The sequence below is a fragment of the Ascaphus truei genome, chromosome 6 (assembly GCF_040206685.1).
Source record: "Ascaphus truei isolate aAscTru1 chromosome 6, aAscTru1.hap1, whole genome shotgun sequence".
NCBI classification, from domain to species: domain Eukaryota; kingdom Metazoa; phylum Chordata; class Amphibia; order Anura; family Ascaphidae; genus Ascaphus; species Ascaphus truei.
The window spans coordinates 4855739-4875591 of NC_134488.1; the positions used below are offsets into that span (position 1 = coordinate 4855739).

The 19853-nt window shown below is 42.3% G+C and overlaps 1 protein-coding gene across 9 annotated transcripts in view; it reads right to left on the reverse strand.

Annotated features, from left to right (window-relative positions):
- Positions 1-19853, reverse strand: part of ARHGAP32 (Rho GTPase activating protein 32) — a 516520-nt gene that overhangs the window by 294112 nt on the left and 202555 nt on the right. For 2 of the 9 annotated variants that reach the window (XM_075603321.1, XM_075603319.1), the window contains exon 1: positions 13875-14378. The exons of 2 other annotated variants lie outside the window; for them this stretch is intronic. In XM_075603321.1, the coding sequence (XP_075459436.1) occupies positions 13875-13984 (110 nt within the window). In that variant the 5' untranslated portion in view covers positions 13985-14378. Of the gene's footprint in view, positions 1-13874; positions 14547-18194; positions 18215-19853 lie in introns of those variants that run through there. 5 more of the 9 variants (XM_075603328.1, XM_075603327.1, XM_075603326.1 and 2 more) reach the window with 4 other exon arrangements.

The window sequence follows — 19853 nt, forward strand, 5'->3', positions numbered from 1 at the left end:
CTTTAAAGCACCAAAAAATTATGATCTGACTGGCAGAGCCTCTCTTGTACCCACGGGCAGTAGAAGTGGTAGAAACTCCTCCAAGACTTGAGAGAAGTTAAACAATTCTGATTTTACAGTATGGTAATTTAACGTAAATCCAAAAGGAAAGGACTCACAATTTACAAAAAAATGTATTGTCTAAAATCTAGTATCTACAGTAGTGCCAATACATCATATTCGTAGCAACTGCTGCTATAATGTGTTCTAAGTCACAATTTCTACATGAACTACATTAAAGGTATTGAGTAAATATGCCTAAATATAGAAAGCACAGAAGAGCAACCACCTGGATACACCTGTGTGAAATAGTTTTTAAATTTATTTAGTAGTAAAAAAATTAAGATTTGTTTCCAATTCCTGTCATTGTTTGTTTATACATATCCAGTCATGTATATACATCATGCATCATGTTTATAGAAACATAGTGCGCATGAAACTGTTGTCTTCATATATTGTTGTTAGGTAAATATGACCTAAATAACTGCACAGGTAAGGCCCTGTACAGGTACAGGTCAGAAAATGCTACTATTCTACTCTTTCATTTATCACAATTCTACTAACATGGAGGAGGAGGAGGAGGAGAGGTAAGAAGCATCATGTCAGAAGCTTCCATTTATATCCATACAGTACTTATTATACAGCATAAAGAATTCACAACTTGCCTCTATATCGGCACATAATTTCAGTTCAGTCCCCGTTTCTCAGAAGTTTCATGATATCTATGGAAAATTGAGACTCGAGTCCCCATTCAATATGCTGTGAAGTTACATTCCCCTTGCGCGGGAAGATTTCATTCATTTGAGTGGTGCTGAAATATTCTAGAGCAAGGGAGAGACTGCTTCATTGGATATTGAACACAAGAGTCTGAGTCCATGACTGGACTACAAAGGTTATGGTAACATGGAGGATCGTGGCAACAATATACATAAATGCATACAAATACAATATAAAACAATATTTTAACAGAATGGTACAGTAAATAGATAAATGGTCAGTTATGTTATAAGGTTGGCAAATGTGTACAGTAGTCGTAGCTTAATTCTGGCCCATATGTTAAAAAGGTATTGTTATTCTTCTGTCCTTAAAGACACGGATGGGGAAACGGTACAGCAAACCTTTCCTCTGGTACCACAGACACCACCAGTTTTACGAATTACCAATGGACATGGTGAATCAAATAAGATATTGGTTGTCAATCTTAAAAATCTGGTTTGGTTCATGGAAGGTTTAAGAGACACAGTAGTAGAGTAATTTCTTCAAAACAAATTGAATTAAACACTTGTGATACAAAGAGATTACACTAATACAGTTACAATAAATGTTACAAAAGAAAATTAGCCTATTAATTTCAGCCAATAATGTTTATTACATTGCAAATCAGATTCTCTATGATTGAGATGAAATATGATTCTCTACATAATTTTTCTGAAATTGTATCAGTGACATATGAGAAAGGAAAGCGTTTATTAACTTGCCTCAATAAACACATATCTTAAGATTGCATTTGAAACATTTTCATCTCACATATGTGAATACATTTCCTGTCAGATAAAAGTCTGAAGGCTCTAGTGGGACATGATATACATAGGTGGTTGGGTAAACAACTGTATGTTGAAGGGGTGGACAGGCAAATGGGACAGCACTACAGGCAAAAGCAGCCTCTAACATTACAATTGAAAATTCATAGTATACACACACACACACCTACAAAAAAGGAATGTCAGTTAAAAACCGCCTCAAAAGTGGCTATTTTTGGTCTATCAAGCATCTCCGTGTCTTCTTTTTTTTTTTTTTTTTTTTTAAATAAGTGTTTAATTATTTAGTCTGTTAATATAATGTTAAAATTAGGCTTTAACATCGTCACCACAACTGACAATACAAACAGGACTGAAGAAATGGATCAGTGAGTTCCCCGACTGAAAACAATTACACTGTTTCCTGGTGTATGCACCTTGTGACCTTGGGCAAGTCACTTTATCTCCCTGTGCCTAAGGCACCAAAAACAGATTGTAAACTCATCTGGGTAGGGACTGCGCTCTCTTATATAAGTGATGGCAATGTCGTGATTATAAAAATAAATAAATGTGAATAGTATCACCAAATTAATAAAGGGGATGGACAATCTAACTTATGAGGAGAGGCTAGCTAAATTAGATTTATTTACATTAGAAAAGAGGCGTCTAAGAGGGGATATGATAACAATATACAAATATATTCAGGGACAATACAAGGAGCTTTCAAATGAACTATTCATCCCAAGGGCAGTACAAAGGACTTGGGGCCATCCCTTGAGGTTGGAGGAAAGGACATTTCACCAGCAACAAAGGAAAGGGTTCTTTACAGTAAGGGCAGTTAAAATGTGGAATTCATTACCCATGGAGACTGTGATGGCAGATACAATAGATTTGTTCAAAAAGGTTGGACATCTTTTTAGATAGGAAAGGTATACAGGGATATACCAAATAAGTATACATGGGAAGGATGTTGATCCAGGGATTTAAACGATTGCCAATTCTTGGAGTCAGGAAGGAATTTATTTTTCCCCTTATGAGATATTATTGGATGATATCACACTGGGGTTTTTTGTTTGCCTTCCTCTGGATCAATAAGTATAGACATAGGATAAAGTATCTGTTGTCTAAATTTAGCATAGGTTGAACTTGATGGACCTACGTCTTTTTTCAACCTCATCTACTATGTAACTATGTAACTATGTATCAAATGATAATGCAATTCTGTGGTTGATATGCTGCTCGACCCAATAGGATCCTTCTTAGATCCTCGTGGAAGTGCAAATTGTGTCGTTTGGGGAGCGCAAAACCATATAAAAAATATTTAAAAAAATACATATATAGTGCAACAGTGTAAAAAGTTCAATAAATGGTTGGTTGTAATATTAAATGGACAATGCCACAATTCACATGGCCCTGTGAGAGTAGAGTGCCTTGAAATATATCTTTAGGGATATCCCTCAGAGCCCTTATGTCTTTTCTGGATCTGGCAATCAGGTGGTGGATGGATGGTAGATGTATATTCCTCCCTACGTTTGTAGCAAATGGTGTTTAGAAAAGAAATTCAGAAGGGGACCATACTGTAGATACATTTTTATTGTATTCCTAGGTCATTTGTAATATTTCTACAATAATTAATAATACATTCTATAAGTAATTACAGTCTTTTGGTGATTTTGAGTGCTGGAAACATCTTTATCAAATTGTAATTTCTTAGTATTTCAAAAAGAATGTAAGCAATACAGCTCAACCCCATAATAGCGTGATCCGCTACAGCGCAGATCCGCTAATAACGTGGTGTTAGCATGTCTCCCGTTTTAAAAATAAATAAATACAATTTTTTTTTTTTAAATGAAAAAAACATTTATTTATTTTTGAGGGGGGCAAACTTACAGGATTTTCCATGCCTGGCCACACACAGACACACAGACACAGACACACACACACACACACACACACACTATGTGCTAAACAGAATACACACATACAGTATACAGTATTTATCTGCCAGCCCTAACCCCCTTACCCATTTAGGGTTGAACACACTTGCTCTGTATCCAGACAAAGGAACAAATATACCTAATCTTTAGGTCCACAATACTCCATATGCCTAAAAAGTGAATTAGGGGAAAAACATTAATAAAGGCTTTGCTGCTATGGTAATAGTGTCAGTATACCTGCATAAGATTAAGTGGGACAGTAATAAAGTATACATGGACTCAGTAATAGTAGCCACTGGAGGAATCAAGACTACTCCATTCACATTGAAGCAATACAATGAGGCTTGGCTTCATTGTAACATAATTCTATAATTCATCAATAGGAAGTGCATTCTTACTCATGTTACCATTTTTGTTTGTATCAGGCAACAGACGAACATTGTAGCAAAACCTAGTCAATTACCATGACCCCACACAGGCGATGTATTCTTTCTGTACTCTAGTCCATTCACTCACTGTAGCCCTATAGTAGTGCCACAAATCAAAAAAAAAAAAATCAATAAAAACAAAGATGAATTCAGAGCAAAGGTCTCCCATAGGAGAAAGAAAGGAATCAGACTTCAGACAAAACACAAACCCACTGAGATCTGGCAGCAAAATAGAACAGAAGAATATAATTGAATAGGACAGAAGCTGAAGATCTCCTACCTCTCTTCTTTATGGGATCGTGCTGCGTGCTGCCGGATGCCTGATCCCCCTGCTCCTTCGCGGTTCAACACGGAATGGATTCCACACACACACACTAACACAGTCACACACTGTCTCTTTAAAGGAGCTGGCTCTCGCACTGTCAGACGGACGCTGAATCAGGGAGACGAAAGAGCTGCCAGATGCCGGGTAAGTGATGCGTGGGATTGCCGCTGCCCCACCTGGTCTGGGAATGCTGGGAGAGTTATCCCAGCTCTCCCCCTCCGGCGGACGCTTAACCCCTGATGCGGAAGCCATTTTTTTTTACGCAATCCCGGTTATAACGCGGTGGCATCGGGTAGACCCTGAGCACCGCGTTATAACAGGGTCCAGCTGTCTATAGAGGAATTGGTGATCACACACCATTTACCCAGAACCAAACTATATTAAGCAGTGGCTGTTATAAGCAACAGAGTTACCAGTTTTATATTATTATTTTAGAAAACGCTGACATTTATTGCATAGCAAATGCAGATACATAACAAAAAGGTGAACACTCAGGTTTAGATGGTCCTGATTTTGCAACTACAACAATACTGTATATTTAAAAGCATTTGTCATGATAATATCATGAGATATTAGATATTTTACCCTCTAGTGGTTAAGGGTTTAATAATCTACAGTTTGAAGCTGAAAATACAATATTTGGGGTCTGGCTTTTCATGAATCTGTGGGAGCATCAAATGGGCTTGATTGAAGTTGGGGTGAAAAGTACAAAGAGAGGTTTTATGGTATGTTATACCCTTTTGCAGGCCTAGTGGTAAAAACTGAGATTTTCTAGAGATAAGGACATAGGTTCTGCCAGACAGAGAGCCGGCGCCTCCAAGAGGAAATTGTGAAAATCTGACCAAATATAAAGTCCAATCGGGGATGGCAAGCAATCCTGAGCGGAATCTTCAATGGAGTCTCACAAGGATAACAAACACACATATAAAACAAAGGTAGGGAACAAATTAATCATGAAGAAAATGTTGTAATTCCCATTCCGTATTTAAGCCCTGATGTTGCAGAGTATTAAGGGAAAAGATCCATGACATTTCTTTTTGATTCAAACGATTTAACCTATCTCCACCTCTAATATAGGTAGGAATGTGTTCAACAGCAAAGAATCTAAAATTACTCAATCCTCCATGTGGACAACGCGTGAAATGTTTGGACACTGGATGAAACAAGTCCTGTTTGTTGATGAGTCTAATGTGCTCAGAGATTCTTATGTACAGTGGTCAAATCGTCCTGCCCACATATTTACGATTACAGCCACAGGTGATGACATAAATTACGTGGCTGGTTTTACAATTTGTAAACGTATTAATCCTGTGTTTAGTATTTGGAAATAATGTATGCACCCTTTTTGTAGGTAAAGCGTATTTACAGAAACCACATTTGTGGAATCCTTTAGGTATGTTATTTATACAGGACCGGTGTGTCGATTGGAAAAGACTTTTAGAGACAGAAGAGGCTAATGTTTTGACCTTCCTGAATGCGAATCTCGGTCCAGATTTAGTAATGGATTCCAAATCAGAATCCAATTTAATGCCTGTTTGCTATATTTTGTTATAAATAAAGGACTATCAGAAAACTGGTTTTTAATCATCGTGGTTCCTATGGTCCTTATGTTTAATCAAACTGGCTCTGTCTACAGATTCTGCGTTCATGAAGGCTGAATCTATATCCTTCTGAGAATACCCTCTTGATAAGAATTTTGAACTCAATGTCTTAGAGTGTTGCAAAAATGTATCCTGGTTGCAAAAATGTATATTGTTACTGTATTGTATTGTAAGCATTAGCGCTGATCACACTTTCTTTCCCCTTTTTTTGTCTGCCAGACAGAGACTCTGAAAAAACCTTTTGTTTATGTTAAAGCATACTCTGGAAGGGATTTATGGATTGCCAGGGGGGTGGAACTATCCTATGCCATTCCAAGATATGAAACGTGGAATCAGGGAATTGACATCGATACTGACATATACAATTTTGTTATTTGCATTCGTGACAGGGTGACAAGCGCAAAGGGGCCAGATATTTGTCACTTAAATTAAGGATTAAGACGGTAATGTTCGGTCTTTTTGTGTTTGCCATGAACACCTGAATGTATTGATGTGACTCATGGGTGTCTAAGTATTAGTTAAGGAAAGTTATGAATACATTTAGATAATAAAGAGGAGTTTAACATAGTTTGTAAAGGTTTTTTTTTTTTACTCGGTCATAAAACAGTCAAGCTAACAGCCAATTTACGATGGGGGTGGATTATGCTGGTTCCATTAGGAAAGAACCTATTTAAGTCTGGAAGAAGATTATTAAAAGGAGATGTCCAGAGAGGTGTATTTGGGACCAAATACGGGATATCTCATCTGTTGCCAGTGACCTCTCTGGGAGAAAAACATATGACATATGGCGATGTATAGCGTTTTCTTTTATGTTATATCCTTTTCATTTTGAGAAACTGTTCTGCATTTTATTGTAACTGTATGTTCTTGTAATACTTTTTTTCTGTAATATTCTCTCATTCTCTCGATATAGATATATAAAAGAACAAATGTAGTAGCGCCAAGGTATTGGTTAATATAAACCCTAACAGTGACTAAAGTCTAATAGTGAACTATACTATGTTTCATATGTCTGGTGACGAAACGCGTCAGGGAACGACATCGCGCTATTATGTCACTACGACGTTGCGCATGCGCACGAGGCCGCATCGAGCGCGAGAATACATTACGACCATTCAAGTGTTGGAGGCAATCTCTGGGACTCCTACAGAAGTATTTTACTGGGAAAAACACCTCTGGCCTCTTGTGAGCAGTTACATCTTCCATGCAGCCCCGAGGGAGCTTCTATCTGCTGATTTCTGCTACAGAGAAACCGGATGGTGGTGATTTATTCACAATTTGCTTGAACTATTTTTACTCTTGTGAGTGCATTTCCTCCCCCCCCCCCCCCCTCCCTCCCCTTACTTTTTATTATTAAATGTACAATTTTACGCTATGGGGCGTGCGCTCTCTTTTTCTCCTATATATATATATATATATATATATATATATATATATATATATATATATATATATATATATATTATTTATTTATAAAATGTTTTACCAGGAAGTAATACATTGAGAGTAACCTCTCGTTTTCAAGTATGTCCTGGGCATAGTTAATATGACAAATAATACATGGTTACAAATACAGTTACATAAATGAACAGGGTATACATTAATGTATATAAAATACATTGCATGCACAGTTAGAGATGATGTATATTATAGGCTTATGTAACAGTTACAGACCAGATTAAAATGTGAGACAGCCTTAGTTTTGAAAGAACTTAAACTGGTGTTGGATGTGAGAGTCTCCAGTAGGTTGTTCCCGTTTTGGGGTACACGGTAAGAGAAGGAGGAACGGCCGGATACTTTGTTGAGCCTTGGGACCATGAACAGTCTTTTGGAGTTAGATCTATATATACACACACACACACACACACACACACACACACACACACACTTAATAAGTAATGCGTTGGGCTCTGAAATGAACTATTGCATGCTCTGGAGAGTATTTACGTTTTCAGACATTTTGCTACAACAAATGTTTGGTGTGTTAAAGTGCATAGTTTTTTCTATAATAAACAGGGACCTGGAACCCTCACAAATATTAATTTGACATCTCTTATTTGCATATTCCAGGTGGTGGCAGTGTATAGATACGATTGCAATTAAGTAAGAGGTTAATACTAACTAATTGGAGGTACCTTGCGCAGGTGAAAGGTGAGTTGGCTAGATTAGCAGTGTGTATTAACCCTGGTTGCATATCTAAATCATGTGCTCATTTGTGCGCTGTTCGTGATGGTGGTATAATGGGGCGGATTTAGAGGAGATGCTAACTCATTTGAGGGACCATTGCGAATGTGAAGAGTGGGGTAGCTTGCGAGTGTGAGTATTAACCCATGTCCCGTATGCAGGTCGGGTGCTCACAAGGGTGTCGTATGTGACAGCATTATTACAGTCGCGGCCGCCTTTAACCTAAAGCGGCCGCCACCGCAGGAATTTTTAAACCACGTGCAGACGCAGGCTTTTTTTTTTCGGCGCCTGCGGCGCTTCCATTGTTCAGCACCATTAGCGCTAAACGGAGATGTGGCTGGCGCGCGGCTGCAAGATGCGGCTGGCGCGCGGCTGCGATATGCGGCTGGCGCGCGGCCAAGTTCGGCTGCTGAAGAAAACAGCCCCGAACAATTGCGGGTAAGCTTTAGAATGACTGTAGCTGAAGATTTCAGAGTGATCTTTCATAATAAACGGAAGCTTCAGTCAATTGGGATTTGTGACTATCACAACCAAAATTAAAAACCTGTACTAGCTAGCTTCCTCAAATACTAAAGCTGCGTGACAACATTACTAACTAGCTTTACTCTTTAAACTTAAAACAGAAAAGGTGCAGTATGGTTAATACACAGCAGGGGTGTTCAAACTGGGGGGGGGGGGGTGTCACGGTAACTTTATGACAAGCTATAATATACACCAAAAATACCTGGGTTGAACTGAACACGACTAGATATGCTAAAATATAATTTATTCCTTGAAAAAGGTGAACACACGAGATATACAAATAACAGACAAAATATGCACTTACTTAGAATTGGAATGATGAAATAATCAGAAATCTTGATTAGCAGTTCATGCAGCAATCTCAGGATGATACAAAGACAATGAGCATAGGCTGAGCCTCATTTATATACCATCTCAGGCCTATCTCTTAACCTTAGGAGCCTAGCTGGCTAGCAAAAATCCTTTGAAGTAGAATCTCCCTTATCTGCAAGTGTGAACTATGACACTTACAGACCACTCAGGTCCTTTGTTCTGCCGCCCTACTGTAAACAATCAGGGCGGTCAACCTTTGATCAGAGGACTTATACTAGGCCATCTGTCTGTCCTCCTGACCTATTAACATAGCAGATGGGGTCTGCGTTCTTATACCAGATCCAAAATACTATTCATAGCTTAATATCTTCAAATATTAATAGAATCTGTTCCGTTGGGTCCAGTGGGCTGATACTTGCCAGCTTTTCTTGTCGGAACAGTATTTCCATTGTGGCCAAATCTCAGCCCGCTGCGACCCCCAGAACCGGAGATACACAAATGCAGGTTAAAACACTTTTAAAATACAGGATTCTTCCCTTTAAAAATGAATCTCTGCTTTTCACTCTTTCCCCATTGAAATCAATGGGTTCCACCGCCATAGGCTTTTAATGGCGCGGCTCCGCCGTTGAAGTCAATGGAGTTCCCCGCCATAGACTTTCAATGGGGAGACGCCGCCATTGAAGTCTATGGAAACACCAAAAATCTTTACATTTGCCCACATTCCGTCTGGTTGTTCGGAGAGGGTTGGGAATGGCCATGCATTCATGCCGGAACCTTGGCTACATGCCACCCAAATCCCAGCCCTCTGGTCCTTCCAGAACCGGAGATATGGACTTACACTTTTCACCATTTCGGACTTAGCCGTTTTACCGCCACGCGGCTTTTCCCCATTGGAATCAATGGCCGGCGCATGCCGCCATTGCATTCAATGGGACCTCCGCTCCGCCATTAAAGTCAATGGCGCGACCCTCTTTCTCCGCTCAACCCTTTACGGGGGTCCCTCATTCCCGGACCCGGTAGGGGGTCATGTGTGGGGGTTCCTAGGGGCAAAAAGAATTTTATTCCCAGGTGCCCTAGAACCTAAGATTCCCACGCCACTTGTTGTTGAACTTGACTCAAGTGATAAAGCTCTTTTCAAAGACAAAGTATCTGCTTTTGCGGTCTGCGGTTTGGATGGCTGCCAACCTGTTCCTGGAGGCCGGCGTCGAGGAATCCCCATCGAAGTCAATGGCCCCATTGACTTACAATGGGAAACCGCCGCTCCTCCTCTCGGACACCATCTGCTGGTCGTCGCTGGAAAACAGGTTCAAAACCGCTACTTCTGCCATTGGAATACATGGAGCCCCAATGGCGACCTATGGGACTCTGCAAAATGGTGCCTGAAAAGGCGGGAACATGGAACAAAGAGCTATAAACACTAAGTTAACCTTAACCCTTTCCCTCCCGCATCAATCCTAGTGTATGTGTTGGTGCAAACACTGGGACAGAAACAATATATTTTTACAGGGGAATATACATTAGGATGCTGAAGCAAGGTAAAACACATTACTGGACCACAGTCCAGTTAACCCCTTGCTTCCCAAGTGAGAGCAGGGGGTGGCCAAATGGGGTGTAACCCCTTTAATCCCGGGCCAAACCGCCTCTCCCATGACAGGGGGCGCAAGATTTTTTTATGGAGGGCGTGGAGCAGGGTGGTAGCAGAGGACGACGGCGAGAAAAGATGATTGAAGCCCGCCAGAGTGAAGCAGGACAGCAGAGAAGTTGGATAGAGGTAAAGGAGAAAGGCCGGTGAGGAGCACACCCTCGCGGTCCAACCTGGAAGTCATCACTGACTTCCGGTGTCTGCCTGGCCGTCCTATGCCCCCGTCCAACTCCTCTACCGCCCTGCTTCACTCTTGCAGGCCTGCTCTACTCCCGAGGTCCTCCTCTCCCATGCTCCTCCTCCACCAAAGGGAGCGACGACAAGGGGGTGACTACATAGAGGAGGATGATAAGGAGGAGGTTGAGGAGGAGGAGGGAAGGTGATGAGGAGGAGGGAAGGTGATGAGGAGGAGGAGGAGGAGGAAGGTGATGAGGAGGGAAGGGGAGGAGGAGGAGGAGGAGGGAAGGTGATGAGGAGGAAGAGGAGGGAGGGTGATGAGTAGGAGGAAGGGGGTGGTGAGGAGGGGTGTTGAGGGGACGGAGGGGTGATGAGGGGACGGAGGGGTGATGAGGGGAAGGAGGGCTGATGAAGGGAAGGAGGGCTGATGAAGGGAAGGAGGGCTGATGAGGGGAAGGAGGGCTGATGAGGGGAAGGAGGGCTGATGAGGGGAAGGAGGGGTGGGGGTGATGAGGAGGAGGAAGGGGCGATGAGGAGGAGGAGGGTGATGAGGAAGGGGAGGAGCGGGTGCTGATGAGGAGGGATGAAGACAAGTAGGAGGACGGGGTGAGGAGGAAAAGGAAGGTGAGAGGATGAAAAAAATGCCGTAAATATTATATTATACAGTACCACTACACTGATTTAAAAAGAAAAAAAATAACAGTTGTCATGTTTTACACATTTTGAAATATGGAAGTACTTTTACATATTTTTATTTACATTTATATTGTATACCGATTAATAAACAAAAATGCATGTGACTTGGTTTACATAAGGTGGGAGGGGGGCCCCCAACTAATATAACGGATGAAAAGGGGGGCTCGGCGTAAAAAGTTTGCTCACCCCTCGGTTAAGGCAGGGGAGCGCAAATTTCTGGTGCAGCGCCCCCCTGCCTGCTCTCCCCCAGTACTCGCCCCCCCCCCCCCCTTACCTGTGTGCCAGCGTAAAATGACGCTGCATGGTCATTTGACGCCGCTTTGCCATGGTGACGTGTCGTCCGAAGCCGGCTTAATCACGATAAGTAAGTTACAGAGGCCTCGCACGGGGAGGAGTGCGAGGCCTCGGTAACCGCCGCGCCCCTCCAAAAATATCTTGTGCCCCCCAGTTTCCGCACCCCTGCCTTAACCCATGGGGGAGATGTCAGAAAATTTTGCCAGAGATCATCTCAATACAGAATAAAAAAAAATATGTATTCATATTTGCAAAGTCTTCTTACAGCCAACTCTGGCAAGGGCATCGGCTGGCAGTGCATACTTTGATCTGAATATTGGTAGACCAGGCCCACTGATATAACCCCATTTGCGCAAGATGGGGTAGACCTTGAACCTTTGACTTTAAGATTCCACACATTCTCCTCACAACATTTGCACAATAGGCAACATGCCTGTGGGATTGGGTCAAAACACACCCATTACACTTCTTTCATCATGCATGTTTCCTCAGGATGCCTACCTAGGCAATATAATCATAAACTGCGACTTCGAGAATGTCACATGACGTGGCAGGTACAGACACATTCAACAAAGGATTTTGACAGAAAGCGGAACATTTTACAATATTACGCTCCTGGTTGTTTGCTTCCCCCAAAAAGAGATGGTATGTGAGGGAAGTGAAGCTTAAGTCACACAGCAACATCCCTGGCACGGTGTGATTGCTGCAGTAATACAGCCTGCTGTGTGAAACATCCATGCACAAGAACAGTGACAACAAGTGACTGCTGCTACTTTGCTGTAAAAGTAGTTCTGTTTTAAAATAAGTCTGTGAGAAAGAGCAAAATATCACAATTTCACATGAAAAATAGCCGATTTCCAGGCTGACATTGAAAAATCCACCTTGTGGCGATTCCCAAACCTGGCCTCAAGATTCCAAACCAAACTATGTTTTTGGGAAATGAATAACTGCATTCAGACACCAAACACATTCATATGGGCTTCCTTATTAAGTGGATACTCGGAATATCCTGGATTCTTTTTATCAGGTATGTTTCCGGTACACAAGGATACATTGGGAAACCCTATACCAATTTAGAAACATACAATTTTTAAATGAGCATTCGTTATGTCAGTAGCACAGCTCCCAGTGGAGCTCATGAAATACAATAAAAATACTGTAAGTGTTATCCTATTGTAGATGTAATTCCTAAGGAATTTTTTTTTTTTTTTTAATCATATACTTCTCATTGCAACATTACACACACGGTGATTGGCAGCTATGGAACTCCCTCAATGCTTTCCTCTGGACCAGTAAAATGGTATAGTATGCAATGCAGAAATTGTACTGTGGCATAATTTCAAGCAAAGCACAAATTCAACTCTTCTTTGCACTGTAGAGTTGTCAAATATATTTAATCCTTGAATGCCAGAAGGGTAAACTTTGCAACATACTGTTGAACTGCCTAGCACCCATGGGATTAAGTCCCCTTTACTCTTCCCAATAAATGTGTCTATATTAACAGAAGCGGGAGTATTTCAATACTTTTAAGAAAAAAAAATTATACTAGAATTCCTTGATAAGCAAGAACATTAGAGCACACAGCATAATAACCTCACACTTGTACTGTGCCCATAAACATGCAATGAATCATAGTGCTTGAGTCAAACAAAGCTAAATTCATTTTCAGTATTCTCTTATCGTGAAAGTGAACAATACTCAGATACGTTTAACCCTGGTGTTTTAAGGCCAGCAGGATGTGCAAAGAGGAAATAAACAGCATCATTTCGCAAGCAAGCAAGAGGTTAAACATGACCTTTTAGTGCATTATCATGCATATACTGCAGTCGTTGTATTTAAAATGATGAAGTGCGAACTTCCCACACATTAACAGCTCAGAAACAGCTGCTGAGTACTGTATATAAAGAAGGGGTGGGGAGACCTAAGCATGCACTGATTGCAATGTATAATGCGTGCTATGCCTCCCCCTCCTCGACCATACTGTCTAAAGATGGCAAGACAGACGCACTGCTCACCAAAACAATGATCACGCAGCATCCTGCCTTCCAATTCATGCGGAATCACAAGCTTTGATTCACTAAATGTTGCATGAAGCTGAGCTTGAGCCAATGCACTCACTGACAGCTGAGACAGCAGATATTTCATTTCATCTAAGAGGGAAAGGGGCAATATTCAGCCAAGGTGTATATAAATTACTGACCTTTCCAATTCATCAAGTTTGCCTCCCGTTGCCATCCTGCCTGCAGTGGAAGGTGCTGCGCAGATACTAGGAAAAGCAGCAGCAAAGGCAGCGTCGGTCCCTCCCTCCATGCTGCAAGCTCACTGCAGGAGCAGCTTGCGAGAATGAGAGCGAGAGAGAAATCGGAAGACAGGGATAGATTGACGGGGAAACCGAGATTGAATGAAAAGAGAAGACGTGATAGAGGAATGTATCAAAGATTTAGGCAGGAAGGGGGAAAAAATGTAAGTGAGCTAGCCACCTGGAGTCCTCATTCTTCTGACTTACACCTGATAGCTTTATACCTTGTCCAGGCATAAAGACGACATTTCAGCTGTGTACCTTTGTCACTAGGAGTGTACTGATGTTAGTGTAAAGACTGATTTGCCATGCCGAGTCCTGACTCCCTTTAACTCCCTTGCCTTCCTGAGGTTGCCACAAGCCCTTCAGCTGTTCTTTTCCAGGCAGAGGGAGGGGAAGAGACATAAGGCAGTGTCAGAGGGAGGAGGGGTAGGCTTGGCTTTTCAGGGCACATTGTTCTCCTATTTCAAGTTTTGTAAGCTTCAAAGGATTTATTCAGCTATGTCTCAACCACATACTGTTTTTTTCCCCCCTCACAAAGAGACTGGAGGTTTACAAATGTTTAAGTGGGAAGCAGGTTGATAGCAGAAGGAAGGTGCAATGATGTTTCACCACAACATTCTCCAGCTCTGAGCCTTCAACTTGGTCTTTATCTGTGACTGCAGGAGCCACTTTATCTCGTGAATCTGTCATCTGATGTTTTACATAATGAAGTAGTAAACAAAGGTGGGTAGCGGGGTGTATAATAACAAAGAAGGGGGAGAGTAGGTAGTGCAGCACATTTTAACGTGACCAGCAGACAGTTGATAAGTTACAAGCTTTTGAATCTCACAAGGTTGTTCATCAGGTTTTAACGCAATGTGTTGAATGACCCTCTGGCAAAAAAAGAGCTTACAAACTAATTTAAACAGGTTCCCTCCTAGAGGTGCCTTCAATGCACCAAGTAGGTGTCAAAACTACATAACAAAAAGATACACAGAGTTTGTAATTTGTCTCAGGCTGGTGTACTCTATCTCAGAGTCCAGCATGCAAACTAAAAGTTAATTCCTGGTTGAGAAATCTGCTGTGAATCTAGCAGGTCAGACATACAGAATGTCTCAAAGTTAGTGAAGCAACACATGTTTATACCATTTCCTAGGCTAGGTCACCCCCAATCATTCTGTGTTGCAATTATTATTGGGCAAAACAGGGAGCTGCCATTAAAATATATTCTCAAGCAAGTCTCTAACGTTCTGGCAGTCACTGTGCATATCTAGAGCAAAAGCCAGGAGCAGGCCTGAACAAGCAGATGTGTCACACTATTCTGTTAACTCCTTTCCTTCATCAAAACCTTCTCCATTTAGTAACATTTGAGGGGGGAGGGAAGAATGGGGGGAGGGAAGAATGGGGGGGGGTAAGAATGGGGGGCGGGGAGGAGTGTTGGGGGGGGAGGGAGAAGAGTGTTGGGGGGGGAAGAGTAGGGGTGGGGGAGGGGAAAGTGAGGGGGGAGAGTGAGGGGGGGAGGGGAAAGTGAGGGGGGAGGGGAGAGTGAGGGGGGAGGGGAAAGTGAGGGGAGAGTGAGGGGGGAGGGGAGGGGAGAGGGAGGGGAGAGTGGAGAGGGGGAGAGGGAGGGGAGAGTGGAGAGGGGGAGAGTGGAGAGGGGGAGAGTGGAGAGGGGGAGAGAGGGGGAAGGGAGAGAGGGGGAGGGGAGAGTGAGGGGGAAGGGAAAGTGAGGGGGAAGGGAGAGTGGAGGGAAGGGAGAGTGGGGGGAAGGGAGAGTGGGGTAGATTGGGGGGGAGGAGAGTAGGGAAGAATGAGGGGGAGGGGAGTGTGGGAGGAGAAGAGTGTGGGGGGTGGGGGGAGAAGAGTGTGGGGGGTGGGGGGAGAAGAGTGTGGGGGGTGGGGGGAGAAGAGTGTGGGGGGTGGGGGGAGAAGAGTGTGGGGGGTGGGGAGAATATGGGGGGAGGGGAGAGTGTGGGGAGAGGAGACAGAGGGGGAAAGGAGAACGAGGGGGTAGAGGAGAGCGAGGGGGTAGAGGAGAGCGAGGGGGTAGAGGAGAGCGGGGGAGGAGGAGAGAAGGAGGGTAGGAGATAAAGAGCAATGTAAGGGGGAGAAGGAGGGAAAAGGGGGCAACGCCTGTTATAAAAATATAGATATGTGGATATAGGATATGTGCTACTAAGATATATAAAGTATATTATTAGAATGACTGTTATAAGCATATTTCCCAGGTGAGCTCTTTATTGATTAAAGGCATCTCTCCACATGTTATTCGAAGGGCGGTTTCAGGGTATTTATATCTAGCACTTGGGACTATATTAAAATAGGTCTCTTGTGGGGTTGGAGAAACACTATGTTTGCTGTGAATTGTAATGTTGGCGAAAGATTCGCGCATCTCTACGGTTGGTGTTCCAGGACAGAAATCACTATTCCCAGCCAGCTTATGTAATATTATCATTGTTTCATTGTAAAGCGCAAACATATTCCACAGCGCGGTCTCAAGTGAGGACGAACATCCACAAAGAGATACAAAGAGGTAATAAGAGACCTGCATGTGAGAGCTTACAAGCTAGAGGGAATGAGGGCCAATGTTGAAACGAGAAGGTAAGGTGGCTGCTCACTGTAGGATATAGTGTATCTCCGGTTGGAATATGGCCCACAGTTGATTTCCCCGAGGGGAGGGAGGAATTGCTGCTTTAACAGATTTAAGCAGCGCTTATAGTGCCGGCGACGTCATGCATTGCCGCCGTCGCGTGCGCTTATAGTAAGCACAGCGCAACGGCTTGGTCGCGATCGCTGGAAGTCACCTCAGTTTGATTTTTACAGCGACCGTAGCCTGACATCGCCGTCGCGTCGCCATAAGCGCAGCATCCTGCCAACTAAACCTCACATGTTTACTTACTGTACATGATGACATTACAAAATCAGATTTGCATACAGTCCCTGTTCTCTCCTTCCTTTTAAAATTCCTTAACCACTTCACTGCTAAGCATCATTCAATTTAGCAAAGCTACAAAAGCTTTACAGCTGCAAAAATCCTTTGAAGAGGAAACACGGTCGATACTGCTATTTAGATGGCAGAGAATAACAGGCATGAAAATACTAGAGGCTCAAAAGGACTTCATATTTGAGAACAAATATTGGGGATAGATGAAAAGAAGAAAAGTAAAAAAATAAGACGTGTGTGAAAGAAGAGAGTGGTAAGGGGAAAGACAGAAACAGATGACAGAATAGAAAAGGTGCAGTCACTCCACTCACTGCTGTAAAACTGCAGTGCCAGTTCCTAGTCTAGCAGACACAGATCTGAGCATCCTTGTTAAATCCAAGTGTTGTTCTCTGATTAAATGTGATCTGTTTAATGGGCATGCAAGATGTAAAATTACCAATTAGAAAGTAAAGGCAGGAGGCCTCCGCGTCTGGCAAATTAAACAGGAGGTTTGTTAAACAGACATGGATAAATTCAGGTAGCATTAAAGCCGAACAAGAAGGAATTTATTTGCTGCTAAGTGGTGCTAAAAAAGAATTTCACAGTGATTTGCTTTAAGTTGAAAAAGCCCTGTCCAATACATTTTCTAGACAATAGAAGATTAAGAGAAAGAGGGCAAACCAATCATGGAAAGGAGCGATGCTGTCATCATTGAGGGGTGGAGTGTAAGGCATAGTGCGGAGATCCCTTTTACATTAGCAGATTTGCCTTCTACGAGACGGCAACGTCTTAAACTGCAATTCACCAACATCACTGACTCACATTGGTGACTGACAATCACAATTAAAAAAAAAAGTGTCAATGTTGCTTTGTCGTCAGTTTGTATTATCACAATATTAGGCTACTATGATATTTAGCAGACGTGAACTTTCACGAATTTTGTGTGAGTCACACAGCCACACAGAAGGAAGATGTAAAGCTCACAGAACCCATGAGGACTGACAGGCCCCTTAATTAAAAGCAGTAGAACACTCCACTGATGCCTGTGTTCTGCAGCTTTGCATTCTGGGATTCCATTATCACAAGTGTCACTCACTGCCAAGTATTGATATATCTCGCCCAGAATTTGTAGGATAGGTGGCAAGTGGGGGCACACAGGGCAGAGGCATGGTCTGCGCTGTAGAGACTCAGGTAAGTCCACCCTCTGCTGCCTCAATCGAGTCCAATCACACTCTGCTGTCAACCTCCCACCCATCAACCCTCTGCTGCCAGGCAGTGACATATCTGCAATTATTTTCTAGGTACGCATACTGTACCTGCTCAGGTGTATTGTTCAGCACGCCCAAGAAATGTGGTGTAGGATAGAAGTGATCACAGCACGTAGAGGATTACCGAAGTTACTTGCCGTACATCCATTAGCCATAGATGGGTTAACCTTGCCATGGGTGGAGAAACACCTTCTGCAGTTAATCAGTCTGAGCCTAAAATGGGTTTTCCGTTGTTGTGCAATGTGTCTAGCAGAAACAAACGCAAAGTCATGTGCAGCTCGCAACAGCTGGGAGGAGCTGTCTGTTGGAGCTCCATATTCTTGCACTCATCACCATCTAGGCTTTGCATGGTGTATGTGAATAGTCAAGGGGCTTCCTATGAACTCAAATGTCAAAGCAGCTCTTCGCAAATATTTTTTCTCCCCTCCTATTCTAACAATTACATCAAGAACTGGGCTACCAGTAAAAGAATGTTACCGGAGGGGGAATCGTACTTTTAAACCCCTTCGTTTGGCACCTGGAACCAATAGGCACCATAAGGGGAAGAATAAGTCCTCGGTCTTCTGCTCAAAATACAATTAGCTAGTAAAATTACAAAAAATTGGGTGTGCTGTTTGAAGAATGGCACTGTGGCACTGTACAGTCAAATATGAGCACACCCTTTTTGCTTAGTCTGAAACCATTGTTTTGTGTGGTTCGAGGTTTGCTGCTCTGTCTCGCATGCATAGAAATACAACAGGCACTCACACAGTAGGACTAGTCCAAAATTATAGCATTAAAAATTATTTGGTTATGATAGCTCCTACTGTTTTCATGCTTGATGGGTACTTTGCGCATTTGTTAGACTAGAAGTTTTACACGGAAAAGTCCCAAAAAAATAAGAGACCAACCATCTTCTTGTTAAAACCGGAAACTGAGCATCAGTTCCTGTTGAGTGCCCCTTCCAGGAGAAGCCAGACTAGGAGCCAAAGGCAACACAAAGTGTGAAAACAAAAAAAAGTGCACTGATGAACACAGATTTCAAATGTATTCCACCTTCTTCCATGTTATTAACACGACTAAACGTGATATATATAATAAAAAAATTTTTTAATGAACACCTACAAAAGCACTGATGTTGCCAAAAAATAAACACTACAAAACATAATCCCAGTTTATACAACAGCATGTTACTTTCCAGAACCCACTGCTGTACTTTCCTCACAGTTTAGTTTTTTCTACACACTGATTCCACTAAAAGTGTCAACAGATTCTGATTAGAGATTCTGATCAAAGTTGTCAACCAGGGGACTCAAAACAGAGACCTTTCAAAAATGGATTTTTCTATCAATGTACTATTAAAAAATTGTATATACACATTCTGATAGAGAATAGATATTGCTGCCCACCATTGAGATTAGCCTACGTATCCAAATGCAGAACCAGACTCCGTTTGATCACATGTACTGTAGAATTCTGACAGTATATTGGAGATTCTGAGGAGCTTTACACAGGGTGACCATATGTCCTTGTTTAGCTGGGACAGACCCAAATTTTCTTTAAACGTTTTTTTTTAGCTTTTTCCTGTTTGGACTTGTATAAAACCGTAACATTAAACACTGCATATTTTCATATGATCGATCATATCAAAGAGTAAACATTTTAAATATATTTGTACGCTCTAATTCAGGGGTACTCAACCGATTTCCCGGTCATGGGGAGCGCAGG